Consider the following 21,690-nt stretch of genomic DNA (forward strand, 5'->3'; position numbering starts at 1 on the left):
TAACCCACTGTCTCACATCCTTTAGCAAACAGTTACCCAATTGTCTGTACCATAACCCCCTCCCAATCCATGCCTCCACATCATCATCATGTGCTTCACGTCATTGGCTTTGGTACCCATCTACCACACGCCTGACTTGTGTACCTGCAACCCCCTTCCTACCTGCAGTCCTTGCCTCTCTGCTGCCTCACTCCAAGCTGTTAGCTAGCCATCCCCAACCTCTCCTTCTGCTTTCCATGTCTTTTTCCCTCTACCCATCCCAAATGACACAATCCTCTGCCCAGTCCAACTGCTCAACTGCAATCTCGACATAAGTTGTTCGCTTATTGTTTGTCATTTCCTCCAATACAAATATGGAAAAAAACCTGTTGGATATGTTACTTTAAAAACTGTTAATTGATCTATAAAGTCCAAATTAACAGCATTTATGTCAAATCAAAAGACATTTATCCTTCTTGCATCTCAGAGATGTTTCAGTCATTTAGGTAGATGAGAGAGGATAAACTATTATTGGCAAATGATTTTCTGAGACTTTATACTACTGACATCTTCAAAAGATTTGTGAGCCCCAATTCACACTTAATGACTTGCCACTTGCATGATCCTGGGACATTATAATTCTCAGGAATGACTAAGCAGGCTACTGTGGACAGGTTTTATAAACTTTCTGGTTATAATTTCAATTGTAACAGAAAATGCCTAAAAATATTGCCATTCTGTAACCTCAGACTGTAGCTCTGTACTCTCTGTTCACTTAAAAAATTTTGAGGACAATCTAAAGAAGATTCACGCAGTTCAAGATTTATTATTTTATTCGGTGCTTGTAATTTTCAACAACCATTGTATTATTATTTTTTTTCAGGATAAATTTCAGTCAACAGTTGCAAATACATTTTATTATGCTTCACCAGTTTTGGCAAATTAATTTGTCATCTTCAGATGGTTAATTTAGAGGGATAATGCCACGGTATGTTGAAACTGGTACAGCATAATAAAATTTATTTGCAACTGATAACTAAACTTTATCCTGGGAAAAAGGGATTCAAGATTTGTTTTTCTTTTCAGTCATTTTCACCCCATCAGATTATGTTTTGGTTCTAATGTGTCTAGTGTGTACAAGCTTTTACTAACCGCGATGTTTAACAATTTTTACTGTGGAATAAAACAGCTTTCCATCCCTTATTGATTAACTGTTTCCCACTGTCCCTTTGTATCTGCTTCACATTCAAGTAACAATGTATAAAAGGCTGGCAATGGATTACTATAAAACATTCTGAGACTTTAAAAAAATAAGGTATGATAAACACACACAAGGAGATAACAAGCAGTGACATTTTATTGGACACCATCTTTTCCTTTGATATTTTGGTCATGAATACAGCAACAGCTGAAGATCTACTTTCACAAAAGTGTAGGCAGTATAACAATGAGTATTTTCTGGTAGAAAAAAATGCATCTTCTTAGTGGTGTTAGTCAGACACAGTCCCTTAAATACCAAAACATGGCATGCTCTTAGTAAGAAATATCTACCAGAAGTCTTGGTCAGAATATGGCAGTGACAAATTATGGTTTTTACCAATGCTATCTTTCTCCAAAATATACAACCAATACAGGAATCTTTACCAAAATTACTATGTAGTTCCATTATTCAGTGTATATTTGTTATTGAGTAAATGTCCGCTGCTTAGCACATTTTAGCAGGCACAGCAACACACAAAACAAGTATGTGGAACATTAATAAATCAAAATGAAATTTATCCCACCTTAGTTGCCATTATTACTTTCTAAGAGTCCCAAAATATGAAATGAAGTTAATTAAATTGTCATCATATGTTGTTTTGCAACAATAAACCAAACAAACATGTATTTAATAAAATGGAGATACACATTCCCAGCATACCAGGCTAACTTACGCTACATACACATTCACAGGAAAAGCTGCCTTACATTACAAAAAGTTCCTTAAATACATCACATGAAAGCACCTTACTGTGAATAAACGAATTATTTAAACAAAAAAGTTAATACTTCATCAAACCCAACCATGGTTGCATAAACAAATCCAAAATCCATATGTAGAAACAACTAACTATAACCAAGTTACTACTAGTGCATAGAGTAATTATACGCAAAAATGGGAATCTCTGCACAGCATTTCATGCTACTACACATCATAGAATTTTAAGCTTACAATATGATTCAAACTTATTTCTGCAAAAGGGAGATTTCAATATCTGCTTAACACTAACATCACAGTGTCTGATAATTATATACACAATGATAACTTTTAGTTAAACTATAAAGATTGAGGCACCTCATTTAGTGTACACAGCTCTGCTGTGAAAACACCACTTGCATCAACATTACTATTATAAATTAGAAATTTACACTATCACAACTACCTAGTTTTGTACTCAAGCTCAGAGTCATCAATTAGCAGACATAGTTGTGTGAATCAGGCATAATCTTAGCATGGGTAAAAAGTAGCAATATGTATTTACTGCCCTGAAGTGACAAGCAGTTTCTACCTCATTTTACCAGCATATTTTACTGAGAGCTAGCACTACATCAAATCTGTAACACAAGATGTTCTGACATGCTTTGGAGCTAACAAAATACAACACATATTTAAACAGCCAAGGAACCATGAATGGAAGCATGGAATAAACCAAACAGTGTTGTCATTGATGATGTCAATTAAAAAGTTAGAGATAAAATTCACTGGTTTTAACATTTTACAAGCAAGTACAGTGATCACATTGTAGAAAGTAATGCAGAATATCTGACGCCAAAAATAAAATCACATCATTCTGCTCCTATCTAGAAACAACATTTTTTACTGCTTGTCTGTCTGCTTTTTTTACATTCTTTTATTACACTGAAAGAAAAAAAATGCATTATTTGTGTAAATCTGTTTGACAACAGTACTTATTACCACCATAAAAGTTTCTCAAGAACCAACATTACTGGTTAAAATAATCACCAGTCACACAAGTGATTTACTATCACAACTGGTTTTAATTAATGTATCCTCAAATGTACACCAGGAAATACGGTAGCGCAGTACAAGGTTTATACAAGCGTACTACAGTGAAACAAATCTCAGGAGAACACAAAGCATACTTTGTACAATATTTCATGGTGGATGCCAGCCACTAGATAAACATCATGGCGACAAAAGACCTGTGATATTGGAACTAATTGTTCACTATTTTACATTTCTGCAGTCAAGAAATACCTTGTTAAATTTAAAATCTTCCTGGCATACTGTTCGTTCTATAAAATTTTGGGAGAACTGTGAGGTGTCTGTAACAAGTTCCACACAATTGGCTGTTCTCTTAAAATTTTACAGAACAAGAAATACCTTATAAATACCTTATCACCACAGGTAAGCTGTTGACAAAATAGTTACAATTTTATCAGCTGTATCACAGAAACTATGAAGATTTGTGACATTCTAGTTTTTAACACAGATATTTCATTTCCTCCAGTCCCCTGGTTGTGCTCTGAAGTAGTACATAAGTTCATAATTTGAGCTACTACGCCCCAGTTCTTGTTTCGATGATTACCCTTTGCTCAATACTTCCACTATACACTGAGTAAGTTATCTTCACTCATTGCATTAATAATATGGTAAACAAAATTAGCATGAATCAGACTGATACATAAGGTTTATTATCTCTTAATATTTCCAGGGGATTTCTAATTCTTTTCTAGTGGGCCCACAGCATGCATGAGGTTGAATGATGACATATTTTCATTTTTTGGTACAGGTTTCTGTTGCACTATTTATTTATTTATTTATTTGCTTGTAGTGATACAAGTTACACAACGAGTTCGTTTTGGCATTTTGACATTATCAAGTGTACCTACGAAGGTGGTATGATATTGTTCCTTACATCTATATTAGCCAATGTCTATGTACAGCACATTATGCTTATGTCTTAGTGAAATGACATGGTGCATATCACACCTTGTAGCATGAATGTTAGTTGCGTTTTTGTTATGTCAGTGACATGTTATTTACATGTACTTTTATTTGCATGATACTGGTAAAATTATTTTTGACAGGTATCTCTAAAAAATTGAACATAATCACCGACTTTCCATGAAATAGAAATTCCATTGTAAACATGTAGCATTGCCAGAGCCCTAACTGTCAAAAATAATGTAATTGGGATCATAAAAATAAATGTATGTATAAATAGCATGATCACAACAAGACAAAAACACCATTGACATTTATGCTCCAAGATGCAATATGGACTACGTCATACCAGCTAAGACATAATGTGCCATACATAAACGCAGATTAACACAGACATAAGGAACAATATTATATCTTATACCATCTTCACAGGTACACCTGATAATGGCAAATTGCCGAAATGAGCATATTGTGTAACTTACCACTATTGGTAAATAAATAAATAGTGCAGCAAAAACCTGTACCAAAAAATAAAAATATTTCCAGGGGAGTTATTTGCAGTTTATATTGACAGTCAGTTTAGCACAATGAAACTGTAACAGCTGCAGAGCTCTTGAAGTTATTAACTGACTATGTATGATTCCTATTGCACTCAAATTGTAGGTGGTCAGTTTGAATTCTAGTGGTAGGAAAATTTTCATCATCAATATTTGGCTGGCAAGAAAAAAAGAGAGGTAGTGGTGCAAACTTCCTGATTAACTCTCCAGACTTTACACCAATCTATGTGTTAAATTCCAAAACTCTCCACCATGTCTCATAGAATGAGGGCATGCAGCAATGTTGGCAGTGTTCCACACATTGGAAAGAGAAGTTAATCTTGGCAACTCCCAGGACATTATTCAAGAGGAATTTTCTCTCTCTCTCTCTCTCTCTCTCTCTCTCTCTCTCTCTCTCTCTCTCTCCAAGAAAATTACATTTATGACACTTGACATATGAGCCATCCAAGTTGATCAATGAGAAACACTTACATCAGGTCCTGAGTCACATGAGTAAATGCACTAAGCTGTTTCTATTATTAACCCACTATCACAGCTCTGTACAAATTCCTGAACAGATGGCAAATGTTATATCTGACATATCTTATTTGTTGATACTTGTGTAATAATCACTATCAAAATACAGGCAAAAAGTAAGTATTATGGACACACTGATAAAACACACTGGGCTAATTTAAAGTCTCTAAATTTGGAAGAAAAATTAAAAATCACGATTACACTGATGAAGAGGACCAGAAATAAAACACAATCTGATTCATAAATATTTTATATCAGAAATGTGTCTAGAAAAAATTATGCTAAACAAGCTTTGGAATGTCTTGAATTTCAGTATGTCTTTGCTCCTCTTGGGGTTCAGTTTATAAGATCTACTGTGCCACAGAGTTGCAAGAGAAATAGAAATCTCCAATATGAATGTCACTCTGCAATGAAATAAGTGCTTCTGTAAAACTCCCTGACAGATCAAAACTGTGTGCCAGAATAGAGTTCAAAACCTGGTTCAAGTCCTTAGCTGGCATACAATTTTAATCTTCCAGAAAGCAACAGAAACCAATTACCCCGTGACTCAGAAAATGCCATGTCCAAACACTCCTTAATGGTAATACTATTCAAGTTTTGTACAAAAGAAGCCTCATAGGGATTTACAATGGCAAATGGGTAGGCTGCATATCCACATCTACACTTTTTGTCCTAAGTTGGTTGCCACACTCCACAAGACATCAGCTACAAACAAGAGTACTGAAAATAGATACGAACATGATGAACATTTTAATCACACCACACTTCTCTTGAAAAAGATTACCCAAGCTCATCTAAGTATTAAGGGTGCAGTTGTATAGAGCACAATGTTTTCAAAATGCACATATCTGAAGAACAGCAATTGTTTCATCAATGTATGAGCCTTCTGTAAGGAGTGTGAACACATAGAAAACCAAATGACAGCGTAACTTGAACCTAGAAATATCCTACCAAACTATTCTGTTTTTCAGTGGCATCCAAAAATGAGATACACAACAGTACCTACGCTGACCACAACGCTTTGTCTTCACTTCCGTTTTTAAACAAAGATTTGGGTTCAACATGCTGGCAAAGATGGGGTTGTCAGAGACAGCAGTCAAGATCATATCACACAAGGATAGGAAAGGAAATCACTGGCTTTCTTTTCAAATGGAGATCCTAGCAGTCACCAAAATGACTGAAGGAAAACATGGGAAAATTGAGTCTTGTTGGGAGGACAATTTGAACACGTCCCACTAGAATGTAACAGATTTACCCCAATAAAGATCCGTGAATAACTATATGAAATTGGTGTCAAATACCAGATTGTAGTTGTTTCTATCTTACTTGCTTGACTATGAAAGCTGGGCACTTTACCACCATAGCATTAAGAAACTGTACAACATTTCACTACCAGAAACTTCAGTCAATTATGAAATTCAAAAGAGAGGACGAGATAACCAATGTTCCAGGTCTTCCGAGGACTGAAACCATATTGAAGCATTGTCATTAGCCACATAGATGAACTGGCCACATACAGCACATATGCGATGAAAGAATTCCTGGACAAATCTCTCCAACAAGTGTCTCTAAAGCCCTAAAAGGGCCAGTTCAAAAAGATCTTGAAGAGTGCAATCATAAATCTAAATACTCTGTTACTTAACCATCTCAACTGGAGATGTTCTGCATAAGTGAGATGGGGCCTAAATCTTCAACAGAGGTGACAATCCTCTGATAAAGTTGACTCTGATCCTCTCCCCCAACTTTCAATTAGCTGCAACAATTGTAGCTGCATGTTTTACACATGGAGGAGTGGTCTCCCAAAATTCCCACAGGCATCTCTGCAGAAACACTCTCTCTCTCTCTCTCTCTCTCTCTCTCTCTCTCTCTCTCTCTCAAACTGTGTTCCATGTCACCCACTTTGAGAAAAAACTCATAGAGAAACAGACCACTTGCTTGATACAGAGGTCTTCCAATAATCAAGCCCTAAAAGTAAGCAAGACACAGTAAGTAACAAACATTAAAAGTTATATAAATAACAAGGGGACTTTACAGGATGAACACACTAATTTTCTTCATACTTATGGCAGTTGAAGCTCAGTGCACAGACATCAGTTTTCTAAAGCAGGAAGGCACAATTTTCAAAAGAACTTGCAAGCTATCAAGTACAAAATAATCTGTAGTTGAGTGCTTAGAGCAAAAAATCCTGAAACTGTAATACTGATCATTCGAATCTTGATAGTCATTTTATTAAAATATTATGATTAAACATATGTTAATTTACATTTATTCAGAAATATGGAATTGCAATAAAAGTAAAAAATGAAGGAAAAATATAAAGAAAAAAATGTTGCCATTAGTGGGATTTGAACAATCGACAGTACAACACAGACTAGCCCCTGATTATGAGCTAATCGCATTCCTAATCATTTCATAGATTTTTAGAAGGCAGTGACTAATAGGACATAGACCCACATAACTAGTTTGCAGCCCCTCTGGCTTAATTTTGAGAATGCTAAATTTTATCCAAACAAGGACCTTTTTTTACATCCAAACAATTAAAACAGCTGCCGCCTATAATAGTGCCACCCATTTTCACTACATCCAATGTAACCCAGCTACTTCCCCCAAGAATACTGGGAAGCCATAGCTGGACAGTTGAATTTACATCCACTACTTTATGGACATGTTACTGAACAGGGGTGCCACTGTTGGCAAACTCAATAGCCTTTGGTCGTGTTTGTAGTTAGTAGGCCTGCACGTTTACGATTGCTAAAGAAGAGTACATTAATAGCTCACTACCTGCAGCCAGTACAACAACATCTCCATGCCAAACAAAGTTCAGTTTGCAATTACAAGCCTCAATGGTGTGGGAGAAATGACTGGCTAATATTGACTACCACTGCTGCAGAGAATCCAAACAAACTTCCATTAATCCTTAAAAATGGAAGAAAGGTCAAATAGCACAAATAGTTTATGTTCACATCATTGCTCAGAAAAAAGAATAACTTGTATGTATCTTCCATAGTAGAGTATAGTTTGGAGCAAACACAAAGAAGGAATTGTCCGAATACAACAAAATCAGTTCAAATACTAGAAGTCAGTTTGAATGTCGATGCCTCATCTGGAAGTACAAATTGGTAGTTACATACAGTTGATGAGTGCATCGAATGAATGTTCATTGAATAATTTTATGCACATGAAGAGTGTGACTAAAGCTGGTTTTGCTACCTCACTGGAAACCCCCTGAGAGTGACAGAACACAGATATATTGATGCAAAGAGAATCAACTGGTAAATTGGCACAAAGGCACTTTCTGTAGAACACACCATTTATAATCAAAAAGTATGCCATCATAGTTTGTTCCTCCAGGTACAAGAAAAAACTGGGCAACAACCTCACAAGAGACAAGGTACTACTGTGTCAACATGGTGGTGTATTGTACAGAAGCTAGTTTTAGATCTAGCACATAAAGAAACAATTTGGCTGTGTGTAAGATCCATCATGAACCATATGGTGAAAGAGCAGAAATGTTGTTATAAGTATATCAACATATTTACTTCTTGTGCCCCACCTCCTGCATTATATGGTCTTCTAATTTCTCATAATGCTCTAATCAGCATCTAAAAGTATGAGAAATGCCTGTAAACAGTGGATCATTGTTTACTAATTAAAGCATTAGTATTTGTCCAAAAACTGCTTGTTTTCTACAGCTTACTGTATAAAACACACCCAGTCTATCAGATTTAGTCTACATACTAGGCAGTACAAATAAAAATTTTGAGAGCAGTGCTAATCTTCATTAACATTAAAAAGCTGCCTTCACTTTCTACCAGTAAACAGGGATCTTCACAAAATAAAACAAAAAATAGAAGCATATCATATAATTCATTTCTGTCAGTTATTTGGGGCTCAATTTTTGGGCTGTAAATTTCTCTCACGACTAAAAGGTGCAAATGCAATATATTTCTTGCTTTCAGTGCAGAGGCAGTAATTGTTTTCCATGAGGTATATGTACTTGAATTTGTGTTAAAAAGAGAAAAGGAAGGAAGGAGGGAAGATCAGGGTTTAACATTCCATCTATGACAAGGTATTATAGATGGGACATTGGCACAAATTGATTTAGGGACACCACAGCAAACCTAAATTTGGATGGCAAGAGGATTTAAATTGCTATCCTTCCCAATGCCCTCCCAGGGGACACCACCTTAACGAGGTGGGAGGGTTTGCGTGCTTCGATGAAGTCAAGGGCTATGCCGACAGTAGTGTAGCTACCAGCAGAGCCACCCAAGTCGGACAGACCTCCACAGAGGAGCCAGACGAAGTGTGTCCCACAAAATAGAGCAGGGAGGGCTGTAGACGCATAGAGAAGCTAGCTTTCCTAGGGAAGTACACTGTTACAAGAAAATGAGGCACATTGGAAGGCCTCAAAGTGGCAGCCCCACTATCCAACTGTACCTGTGCAGCCCCCGTAAGGCAGTCAGGTGAAATAAAAAGTTATTGCCAAGTTACGTAGGGAAAGCCAGACGGAAAACCATACAATGAACTGGAAAAGGAAAAAGGTTAAAGATTTTGGTATAGCAGAACATGTAAACTTAATAACATGGAACGTCAAAGGGATATCGACAAAAGAAGGATAACTACATAAAATATTAGAAGCGAGGAGCTGTGATATATAGCGTTTATCACAGAAACTAAAAAGAAAATGAAAGGAACTAAAGATATAGGAAATTATACTATGATATACAGTGGAGTAGAACAAAGCAAAAGAGTACAAGCTGGAGTTGCCACAGTAATAAATAAAAAATGGACAAACAGACTGATAAGCTATGCATGGATAAACGAGTGGGTATGCAGCATAAGATGCAAGATTTCTAGAGGATATCTAACCTGTATAGACCTGTATGCCCCAAAGGAAGGAAGAATGAAAGAAAGCGAGACATTCTATGGAGATCTACAGAAAACACTAGATAAATACGATAAATAGAAATGACTATATCGTAATTGGTAGAGACTATAATGCAAGAATAGGAAGGGAAAGAATAGATAATATAGTTGGCTATGCTGGAGAGACTACAGTCAACAACATTGGAAGCATGTTAAGAGATTTTGCAACTTTCAACAACTTCAGAATATTAAACTCTTCCTTTAAACACAAAGACATACACATGGTCCACCCGAGGACTTAGAACCATAATTGACTGCTTAATAGCAAACCAAGAAACAGCTGTTCTGTTTCGGGATGTGTGTATATATAGAGGGTACGACATTAACACAAACCACTTCCTGCTACAAGCAAAAGTTGCCCTAACGCAGAGTTGCCATAAAACGCGTAAAAAATCCCCAGAACAACTAAGGGAGGTATATAAAGTCTACTTACTAGAACAGGAGTCAATCAAGAGTCCTTATCAAAGACACTTAGATGCAATAATGGGCACAGTTCCAGAATCAGAGAGTACTTAAAATGAGTGGGAACATATTAAGAACTGCAGCCAGTGAAGCTTTAGGTAAAACAAAACACAGGAAGAAGAAAACAGCCACATGATTTGGACAAAAGCAATTGAGGAGGTTGTTGAAATAATGAGAAAACTATATAAAAAATATCTACAACACCCAACTCAGGAGAATAATGAAGCACACAAGAAGCAGACAGCAGAAGTGAAAAAACTAAGCAGGAAGCTCCATCAAGACAATAGGAATAACTTTGTTGCCAGGATCAAAAACGATGGCTATGGGAGACAAACACTTGCATATGAAATGGTAAGACACTTGAATAACAGTGAAAAGGATGTGTCAGATATCAATGTATTAAAGAAAAAAGAATGGCTGCATTATTACAAGGAAATGTGGACTGATGAAATGAACACAGAAAATGATGGCGATCTTGAAACAAATCCAGATCATATTGAATTCCAAAAATTAGAACATGCTCTCAGATATACAAAGAACCAAAAGGCATAGGAAGTGATGAAATTAACAGTGAACTCATAAAATATTCTTCAGTAGCATTTCAAGATAGATTCCTCAGATTTTTGAATCTTTGCTGGATAACAAAGGATGTACCAACAGAATGGATGATCTCACTTATAAAACCAATATCTAAAAAAGGAGACAGATCAAAGCCTGAAAATTATAGAGGCATATCACTATTAAATACAGTGTATAAGATCTATGTTAGAATAATAACCAAAAGACTATAAACCATAATGGAGTGCCTGCTGTCAGAAGAACAAAATAGATTCAGAAAGGGGAGAAGCTGTACAGACAACATATTTATGCTACAGCAAATTATAGAAAACATAAGGAATTCAATAAGGAAACACACATCCTTTTCGTTGATTATGTAAAGGCTTTTGATTAAGTAAATAGACAGCTATTGGAAATTTTAATAAGAAGAGGTATATCAATACACAATGTACAGGTAGTTGAAAAGATCTATGCTAACACAAGAATCCAAATAATTGAGGATAATGAAGAAACAACAAAGATTATTAGTTTAGGAGTTTGACAAGGTTGCAGCCTCTCTCCACTGCTTTTTAATATATACACTGACGACATTATATGGCAATGGAGAATGAAACTCAAGAACTATACATATAACTTCAATCGAAAAGGTTACATTATGACATTGTTATTGGCAGATGACCAAATGTTAAATTCGAATAATGAAGATGGACTGCAGAGAGCTGCCTATGAACTATACCAAACATGCCAGATATATAATATGACAATATCAATACAAAACACAAAATCCATGGCTTTCTGTGGAAAAAATCCACTAAGAACAAAAATAATTATAGACAACAAGATTATAGAGCAAGTAGATAGATTCAAATTTCTAGGAACCATGCTGTCGTAGAGGGGAGACCTAGATCAAAAAGACAAAATTGAGAAATTTAACTACTAAATGGTACTGTCATAAGAGCCCTCCAACGTAAAGTACGAACACAAACATATCTAAAATTTTATGAAGTTATGTCCGTACCAACATTATTATATGGAAGTGGATCTTGGGTAATGAAAAAGAAAGATAAAATACGATTACACGCCAATGAAATGAAATTCCTCAGGTACATAGCAGGACACCAAGCTAAATTTCAAAAGAAATACAGATATCAAGAAAGGAATTAAATATTTTCGATATAAACAGTAACGTTGACAAATGCCGGCAAAAATGGATATCCCATCTGTTACAAATCAAGATAACCACTACTTTTTTGGTGATACTCCACAAGGTAAAAGAGCCATTGGAAGACCTGCAAAACGATGGAAGGACCGGGTGTAGCTGCAACAGGCTGAGGGAAACTCTAATGCATAACAGATGATGATGATGAAGAAGAAGAAGAAGATCCTTCCCAACGAGAATCCAAGACACTACCTTACATTGTTTTACCTGTGACAGTTATGGGGTACAAATGGGAGAGTAGCAAATCTTTTTGACTGACTTGCTCCAAAATTTTGTGTATTAATTTACCACAAGAGTTTGCTATTGGAGCAGAAAGTGACAACATATATGAGATTATTATGTTGCACCACCCCAAAGGAGTTGCTCTGGCCAACACGACAAGAAATAAACATGCCAGTGAAAAAAGAGGGGAGTGGTAATCAATTATACACAAAGTGATGGACAAGTATGTAACATTTTGGGGCATACAACACAGCTGCAGCAATGACAAGCCCCAGGAGAAAGGAGCTGGAGAAAACTTACTACCAGCCAAAGGCTTCAAGGAAAATGTAAAATGATCAACAACCCAAGACTCACTGAACACATGCAAGACCTTGACTCTGCAGTGGGAACAGCTGTGGAAAAATAAAAGATATCACAAAAACTGTTTCCCTATGAACGTGAATATACTGGACTACACCTACTACAAATAAGGTATAGGTTTTGACTTGGAAAACTGTCTTTTGCAGGGCATGGGTACCAGTTAGTTGTACATACACTCTCAGTGTTGCCACAAGTTTCCCCAAGTGAATTTCCCTGATTTCCAGGCTAGTTTTATCATTTTTCCCTGACAAATTTTGAGATCTCAAGAGTAAGTAAAGACATAAGTTGGCAAAAAAAGTAAGGACTTCTGTATTTCTCCCCTGTGTGAGCAAAAATCTTAAGTACCAACATCAGCATCTTTTGTAATGACATGTTTTACAAGGAGAAAGCAAGCCAAATGGTATATATGTTTCATTAAGGCCACTATTATTTTATTTCAATAAAACAAAACACAACTGGTGACAAAAATACTCATTTCCTTAGGGTCACAAAACAGATTTAAAATATCTTCACTGATTTCAGATATCACCACAGAAAAAAGTAGGCATCTTGAAAGAAGTTTATAAGGCAGGGAAGAGTTGTGTAAACCAACACTACAGATGACTGCCAATAAAATGTTGGTTCTACTATGTTCATTATTGTCGATTATTACCCACTGTGTTATGTTTATTATTATACAGGTATTGTGTGATTTTTCAAACTGCTCTGAGCAATATGGGACTTAACATCTGAGTTCATCCGTCCCCTAGAACTTAGAACTACTTAAACCTAACTAACCTAAGGACAACACACACATCCGTGCACGAGGCAGGATTCGAACCTGCGACCGTAGCAGTCACGCAGTTCCAGACTGAAACGCCTAGAACCTGTGTGATTTTTCTTCCGAGAAATATATGAGTACAAAGCACACAAAACGCCAGCGATTGCCAGAATTTTCTTCTTCTTATCGTCCATAATTTCTAATGTATGAGGATTGGCAACTATTTATTTACAGCTTGTACAAAATAGATACATGTTTCAAAGTTTTACTGACCTTAAAAGTAGTCACCAGTGTTGTGTATAACCCGCTGCCAGCAATGTGGAAGTTGTAGGATACTCGTAGCAGTGCCAGTAGTGTTGACAGTTCGAGCGGCTCAGTCTATTGCCTGACAAATTTGTAGCAGTTCTGAAGTAAATGCCATAAAGTGTTTCCTTCAGTTTAGAAATAGAGTTGAACTCATGAGGGCTTAAGTCAGGGGAGTGCAGTTGGTGGTATAGCACTTAGCAGCCCCATCAGTCAAACATATCAGTAACAGCTTGCACAGAACGTGCTTGAGCATTGTCCTACAAAACGATGGACAGTTTTTGCAGAAAGTGTCATCACTTCTGTCTCTAAGAGGGTCGGTGGTTGTGTTCCAAAAATGAACAGCATAGAAACAGAAGCGATGCCACATTCTGAAGGACCTGACCATTATTTTGCAGGACAATGCTCAAGCACATACAGTGCAAGCTGTTACTAATTTGTTTGACTGATGCTACTCCAGTCCCCTAACTTAAGCCCTAGTAAGTTCAACTCAAATTCTAAACTGAAGGAAAACTTCATGGCATTCACTTCAGACCTGCTACAAATTCGTCAGGCAATAGACTGCACCGCATGAACTGTCAACAAAACTGGCACTGCCAAGAGTATCCTACGACTTCCACATCACTGGCAACGGGTTATACACAATGCTGATGACTACTTTGAAGGTCAGTAAAACTTTGAAACACATATCTATTTTGTACGAGTTGTAAATAAATAATTGGCACTATTAAAGTTCCAACCCTCGTATAAACTATTTTTGAAGTGCCAAAATGTACTACAATAAATAAAAGTCTATAAAATGCTGCACTGTACAATAAACTTGAGGTGAGACTGTTGCATTTCCTGAAATCCATCACCTGCAGCCTCTATCCTGCCATGGAGCACCTCTGTCCTGGGTCCATGGATAAACCATGAAAATCCACAGCACTATGCCACACACAAACAGATCCAGCCTGTGGGCAGATTGATGAGATGAGATTTGATGGGCAGGGCCTGTACATTAGTGACAAATGATGAGCTTCAGATCGGCAGGTCTGATCCGTTAGAGAAGCCCAGAGAAATGGCCTGCGGCTTTGGTCCATTGCAGAAATCCCATTGTGTGGCCAGCTATTCACATGATGAAGTGAGACTGTGGTGATCAATTCATTCAAAGATAACTTGCACAAATAATCTGAGAATAGGCAGCAACTCATCATAAAGATTATCACTGAGCTACAGTCAGATATGTAGAAAAGGCAGACTCTCATAATTAAATTTTCAGCCATAGCTTTTGTCAGAAAATGAGCGTGCGCACACATTCACACAATCACTCAGACACAGCTCATGCACATGACTGACATCTCAGGCCACAATATCAACAATCTCTGAGAATTAGATCCAAACAAACCACTCCTCACACCTCCCTGCCTCTTGTCGGCAGCTGCTAGGCTAGCGGCAAGAAGTGGTGGCTGCACCAACTGCAAGCTGAAGGGAGTGGTAGGAAAGTAGCAATAGGGAAGTGGCGCACATTCTCAGCTGCACATAGCTAGTGACAATGCTTGTCATCTCAGTAAAGAAACCATTTCATCTACTGATACAAAACAAGATTTTTTGAGTGTCTTCTTCAAATTTCCCTGACAAGTTTGAAATTCCCTGATTTCCAGAACTTGTGGCAACTCTGGTTCTGGTTAAATATAAATACTACATATGATGGGCAAACCTAGAAGTGAACTTTTACTAATGCTTTTTTCACATCAGTGTGCTATTAATTCACAATCATCAGCCATGAGCTTTGGTTGTACAAATTGTCACAAAATCAAATTGTACACCAGAAAGCATTTTACTGCAGCAGTTGTTCACAAGAGGCAATAATGTCAGGAACTCTAGAATCTAATAACTACTGTATTAAAGTATCTTTAGCAACTCAGTATGATCACTTTACACTTGTTCACCTTACTAAAATACCTGGTTTTCACAACTGGTACTTCAGCAATTCACAGAAAGCCCTGGAGGCCATCATTTAACCATCAAGATGAACACATATTTCTGTCAAAACTAGGTTTAATGGTTTGAGATTCAATAGATGTTGATAATGAGGATGAAACAGAAATTTGTACAGCAACTCAGCAATCCGATACCTGCAGAGGTACCTGCAATTATATTATTATTTAAATAAATGAGTAGTTTATTGATACACATGACCTTTCCCTGAGCCTTTTTTGATTGATTTGATCCAATCACTTTGTGCGTTAACTTACCAGGCTTTTCCTTTCATTCTTTCCTTGCTCTTTGCTGGCTCCAACCTCTATCCATAAACTTCAAGAGTTTCTGCACCCCCCCCCCCCCCAATCATTTCCACATCTCTGACAGCTCTTTTTATTTCATAATACTGAGTGTAAATAAACAGATTTAATTTATGTTCTTGCAACTGAAAATCACATTTTTTACTTATTTCTCTCTTTGTTCAGACAAAGAGTAAAGAGATGTCAGAATTAGAAACAGACAATCTCAGTTGTGTTAAGACAGACTGCTCGGACAGCAATCTAGTGTAGCTATCAAACTTACTGCAACAGTCAAAAAGCTGATGTCAAGAAGTTCTAATGGATTTCGTCAACTTGCTCTGATTAGTTTGGCATGTTACATGGAAAAGGTTAACATGGAATTGAGGTTTTTGGACACCAAAATGGACCTCACCTACTGACTACTTTTTTCAGCTGAAAAATAATGACTTATGAATTTGTAACAAAACATTAACTATTTGAAGCTTTTTTGAGTTTCTTCCAATTCTCATACGTGATTAGCTCTAATGTCATGGTGCGTGCGTCATATAATGAGCCCTAAGTGGCAACAGCGAAAATCCTGGAAAACTGAAGTGTCTCTACACTGAAGTCAAAATCGTAGCGAGACTCAGTCAAACAGCAATTCACTATTGCATTTTTGTCAAGCAGTCAACTGTTTATTAGAGGAAAAACTGACTTTCTTTGGTACAAAACTGTGTAGTTTTTGCATATTAACAAGTGAAATATATGGAACAGTTATTCTCATTAAAATAAAAGATTTCTATGCATTGCCAAAATCATTTTCTATTAAACAATGTCCACAAGCAAGGAGAAACAATGAATGCTGTAAGACATGACCAAACTTGTAACCTGAAAGGGATAGCACAAAGACAGAGAACTTTGTCACTGATGTATTCCTTTTCCATCCATGTCATCTTATTGATGATTCCAGATGAACTACTGCCTCTACTGTTACTTCTCAGTGCTTTTAGGGTCAATCTCATCTATCCTGTTTTAGAAACCCATGCTTCTGAAGGACACAGCTCCAGTACTTTTTTCCAAATGAGTTAAGAGTCCTTATATAAAACGAATCAATACATTAGGCCTGCTCATGATGCAAAAATATAGGCTTCCCATTCATATTTTCTTGTGTGCATACAAATGTGATGTAAATACAAAATACTGGTATTTACAAAGAATACCTCTGGTTGTATATTTTAAAACTCTGAAACTACTTAAATTCTAGTTTTGTAAAAATGATATGACACCAAATTGCGTATTAGTTATAACTAGAAAATGAAACGCAAGATTGGTGTGAATGCCACAATACAGTAATGTCTTTTCAACGAGGAATTACTCTCAACACTGATTCAACTTTTGTTCACTTTAGTACTGCTGATACTACATGGAAATGACAGCTGCTTAAATTTTATTCCAGTGTATGAGGATTTCCTTAAACATCATAATTATATCAAACATACAAAAATTTAAAAAAAGAAAGCATTCTTAAATAGAAATAGAACATGAATGAAACATAATTTTAATAGCTAAATGACAGAATTAATTAAATCTGTGAAAGAAACTTAACAACAACAACGGGTTGACCTGTACAACTACTTAAGACTTCATTTGGAAAATAGGTGTAATCATACATTACTATTTACACTAGAACTGTGATGAAGTACAGCTGTGACACAGACATACTGTAATTCAAACCGAGAAACAGTGAGTATTTTTATGGGTGTTTCCTTCATTTACCATCCACACCGAAATAGTCTTTGAATACATAGCTGCAGTTATGTTCTGCAAGATACCTATAAAATTCACCCATGTCCATGTGATGTTCCTGAGATTTTCCCTTACCAGATTCAAAAGAAATCTCACGAAAACTGGGAAATTTCCGAAGTTCATCCATTTCTCCTCCATTTAACTTGAAAGTTTCCTTCTTCTTACACATGATCTTTTTCCAGTTCATGCTCTTCACCTGGAAATTAATCATACAAAAATTTGATTAAAAACAGAAAAAGTTAGAAATGATGTATTTATTGATTTGTATTTCTGTGAGTCTAAGATAAAAACACTTCTTTAATTACACGGAATAATTTCATCTACATCTACATGATTACTCTGCAATTCACATTTACGTGCTTGGCAGAGGGTTCATCGAACCACAATCATACTATCTCTCTACCATTCCACTCCCGAACAGCGCGCGGGAAAAACGAACACCTAAACCTTTCTGTTCAAGCTCTGATTTCTCTTATTTTATTTTGATGATCATTAATACCTATGCAGGTTGGGCTCAACAAAATATTTTCGAATTCGGAAGGGAGAGTTGGTGACTGAAATTTCGTAAATAGATCTCGCCGCAACGAAAAATGTCTTTGCTTTAATGACTTCCATCCCAACTCGCGTATCACATCTGCCATACTCTCTCCCTTATTACGTGATAATACAAAACAAGCTGCCCTTTTTTGCACCCTTTCGATGTCCTCCGTCAATCCCACCTGGTAAGGATCCCACACCGCGCAGCAGTATTCTAACAGAGGACGAACGAGTGTAGTGTAAGCTGTCTCTTTAGTGGACTTGTTGCATCTTCTAAGTGTCCCGCCAATGAAACGCAACCTTTGGCTCGCCTTCCCCACAATATTATCTATGTGGTCTTTCCAACTGAAGTTGTTCGTAATTTTAACACCCAGGTACTTAGTTGAATTGACAGCCTTGAGAATTGTACTATTTATTGAGTAATCGAATTCCAACGGATTTCTTTTGGAACTCATGTGGATCACCTCACACTTTTCGTTATTTAGCGTCAACTGCCACCTGGCACACCATACACCAATCTTTTCTAAATTGCTTTGCAACTGATACTGGTCTTCGGATGACCTTACTAGACGGTAAATTACAGCATCATCTGCGAACAACCTGAGAGAACTGCTCAGATTGTCACCCAGGTAATTTCTATAGATCAGGAACAGCAGAGGTCCCATGACACTTCCCTGGGGAACACCTGGTATCACTTCAATTTTACTCGATGGTTTGCCATCTATTAGTACGAACTGCGACCTTCCTGACAGGAAATCACAAATCCAGTCGCACAACTGAGACGATATCCCATAGGCCCGCAGCTTGATTAGAAGTCGCTTGTGAGGAACGGTGTCAAAAGCTTTCCGGAAATCTAGAAATACGGATTCAACTTGAGATTCCCTGTTGATAGCGGCCATTACTTCGTGTGAATAAAGAGCCAGATGCGTTGCACAAGAACGATGTAATCTGAAACCATGCTGATCACGTATCAATAGATCGTTCCCTTCAAGGTGATTCATAATGTTTGAATACAATATATGCTCCAAAACCCTACTGCAAACCGACATCAATGATACAGGTCTGTAGTTCGATGGATTACTCCTACTACCCTTCTTACACACTGGTGCGACCTGTACAATTTTCCAATCTGTAGGTACAGATCTATCGGTGAGCGAGCGGTTGTATATGATTGCTAAGTAGGGAGCTATTGTATCAGCGTAAACTGAAAGGAAGCTAATTGGTATACAATCTGGACCTGAAGACTTGCCCGTATCAAGCGATTTGAGTTGCTTCGCAACCCCTAAGGTATCTACTTCTAAGAAACTCATGCTAGCAGCTGTTCGTGTTTCAAATTCTGGAATATTCCATTTTGAGAAACACATAAATGAATAAGCAATACTCTTAATTCAAACTCCACAGGTTTCAGTACCAATCAGAAAGTATTAATGGTGTCTTTCATTGAAGCTCACTATAGCAAAATTGAGCTGATCACATATTAAGTCATTGCAGGTCAGTGGGGACAAAATCTGAGGTCCAACAATAATAAATATTGCAATCATAAAGACAACTATTTGCTATACTGATTTCATTAAACAAATCAAAGGTTCTAGTCTAATTATAAAGCTGCACAGAATTCATACATTAAAATTTTAGGAATATAAGGAAATATCACTCCAAGGTTCTGCAAGTTTTAGTGAAAAATAACCTGCCAAGAAGCACTGCTGCAAAAATTATATTCACTCCATCAAGGAATTTTACAAGGTCTGTCTGGAAAGAAATGTCACTAAGTCCATAAAAAATAATTTATTGATCAGAACAGTATAATCCATCCAAACAGAACTCTCTTGAGTCAATACATTTCCACCACTGAGAGTTCCAAGTACAGTAGGTGTCCTGGAAGGTCTGGGTGAGAGTGTACTTATGACACATGTAACAGCAGCTTTCACAATGTCAAAGGCCTCAAAACAGTGTCTTTCGAGGGCACATTGAGACAGGAAACAAAACCCAAGCTGCCAGAGAGAGATCAGGAGTGTAGGAGGACTGGGCCAGTGTTGCCACATCGGCTTTTGATGACATAATTGCTCACCAAGACGGCAGTGTGGCTGCATGCATTGTGTTGATGGAGCTTCCAGATACTGGTGATGTGTGGTTTGATGTGCATGACACTTTTCTTAGCTTCTGAGCACTTCAACATAAAAGGTTGCATTGACAGTCTGTACGGCTGGTACAAACTCAACATAAAATAAGATAAAAAAGATTAAGGCTCGTATGAAGGCATACAGACAGTCATTTCTCCCGTATTCTATTTGCGAGTGGAAAAGGAAAGGAAATGACTAGTAGTGGTATAAGGTACCCTATGTGACACTTCAAACAGTGGCTTGCAGAATGTATGTGTGTAGATGGTGGACGATACCACTAGCAGAAAAAAAGGAATTGGAATTATTTCTACACAATTGTGATCATCAGTCAAAATTTTCGAGATCTGTTATGCCTACATTTTCTTCACCCCCAATTGTTCATTTATAGTTCTGTGGACTATGGTTTGGCTATATCCAGAGTCTGAGCTATCAGACGAATATTTATTCTACAGCCTTCATTCAGAACTCTTTACACACACACACACACACACACACACACACACACACACACACACACAGTTTTCACCTTTTGACACTGAGGGGCATCCACAGCATGTTTCATCGCTGACATTATTCTGGCTTTGCTAAAAGGCCTTGTGCCACCAAAACACCAGCTGTTGTGACAGACATTAATTCTCAAACATTTGTTCAAAAATTGGAAATGTTTCAGCAGTAGATTTCCCAATTTTCAGGCATAATTTCACTGTGCACTGTTGTTCCAGTGAACGCTACATCACGGTTTGAACTGGACCACCAAACAGGAGTTCACGTAGGGACTCATCCCGACTCTTCAGGATCTTGGAGGAAATTATGGTTATTTGAGTTGGGAAGATAACTATTGCTACCACCTACACTGGGAGGGTAGACCAAGTACCGATGAATAGGAGTGTCAGATTTATAAGTTGGTGACATTACTTTCTGGACAACTCTTGTAGTGACATCTTGGGTTGTCGGGTGTTCTGCCGGATATCAGCGTCGTACTTGCACGATATTTCGGTCACGTAGCTCGAGACCTTCATCAGGTGCGACCTGAGACTGCTCCTCGAGTGGACCTGGTCCAGTATTTATGCCTATGGCCTTCCCCCTCCACCAACGGCTGCAGGCGCTTCCTCTGTGGTCCGCGCCCATTCCCTGTGACCTGCTTGAGCGTTGCTGCTCCGTTTTCCGTCCGCTGCG

General features: G+C 37.4%; 1 protein-coding gene across 2 annotated transcripts in view; it reads right to left on the reverse strand.

Moving 5' to 3' along the window:
- LOC124805080 (RWD domain-containing protein 2A) overlaps positions 1-21,690 on the reverse strand; it is a 123,012-nt gene that overhangs the window by 54,394 nt on the left and 46,928 nt on the right. The window contains exon 3 of one of the 2 annotated variants that reach the window (XM_047265512.1): positions 17,933-18,053. In XM_047265512.1, coding sequence (XP_047121468.1) covers positions 17,933-18,053 — 121 coding nt within the window. Of the gene's footprint in view, positions 1-17,799; positions 18,054-21,690 lie in introns of those variants that run through there. The other variant, XM_047265511.1, reaches the window with a different exon arrangement.

Source organism: Schistocerca piceifrons, chromosome 7, assembly GCF_021461385.2.
Source record: "Schistocerca piceifrons isolate TAMUIC-IGC-003096 chromosome 7, iqSchPice1.1, whole genome shotgun sequence".
Lineage (NCBI taxonomy): Eukaryota > Metazoa > Arthropoda > Insecta > Orthoptera > Acrididae > Schistocerca > Schistocerca piceifrons.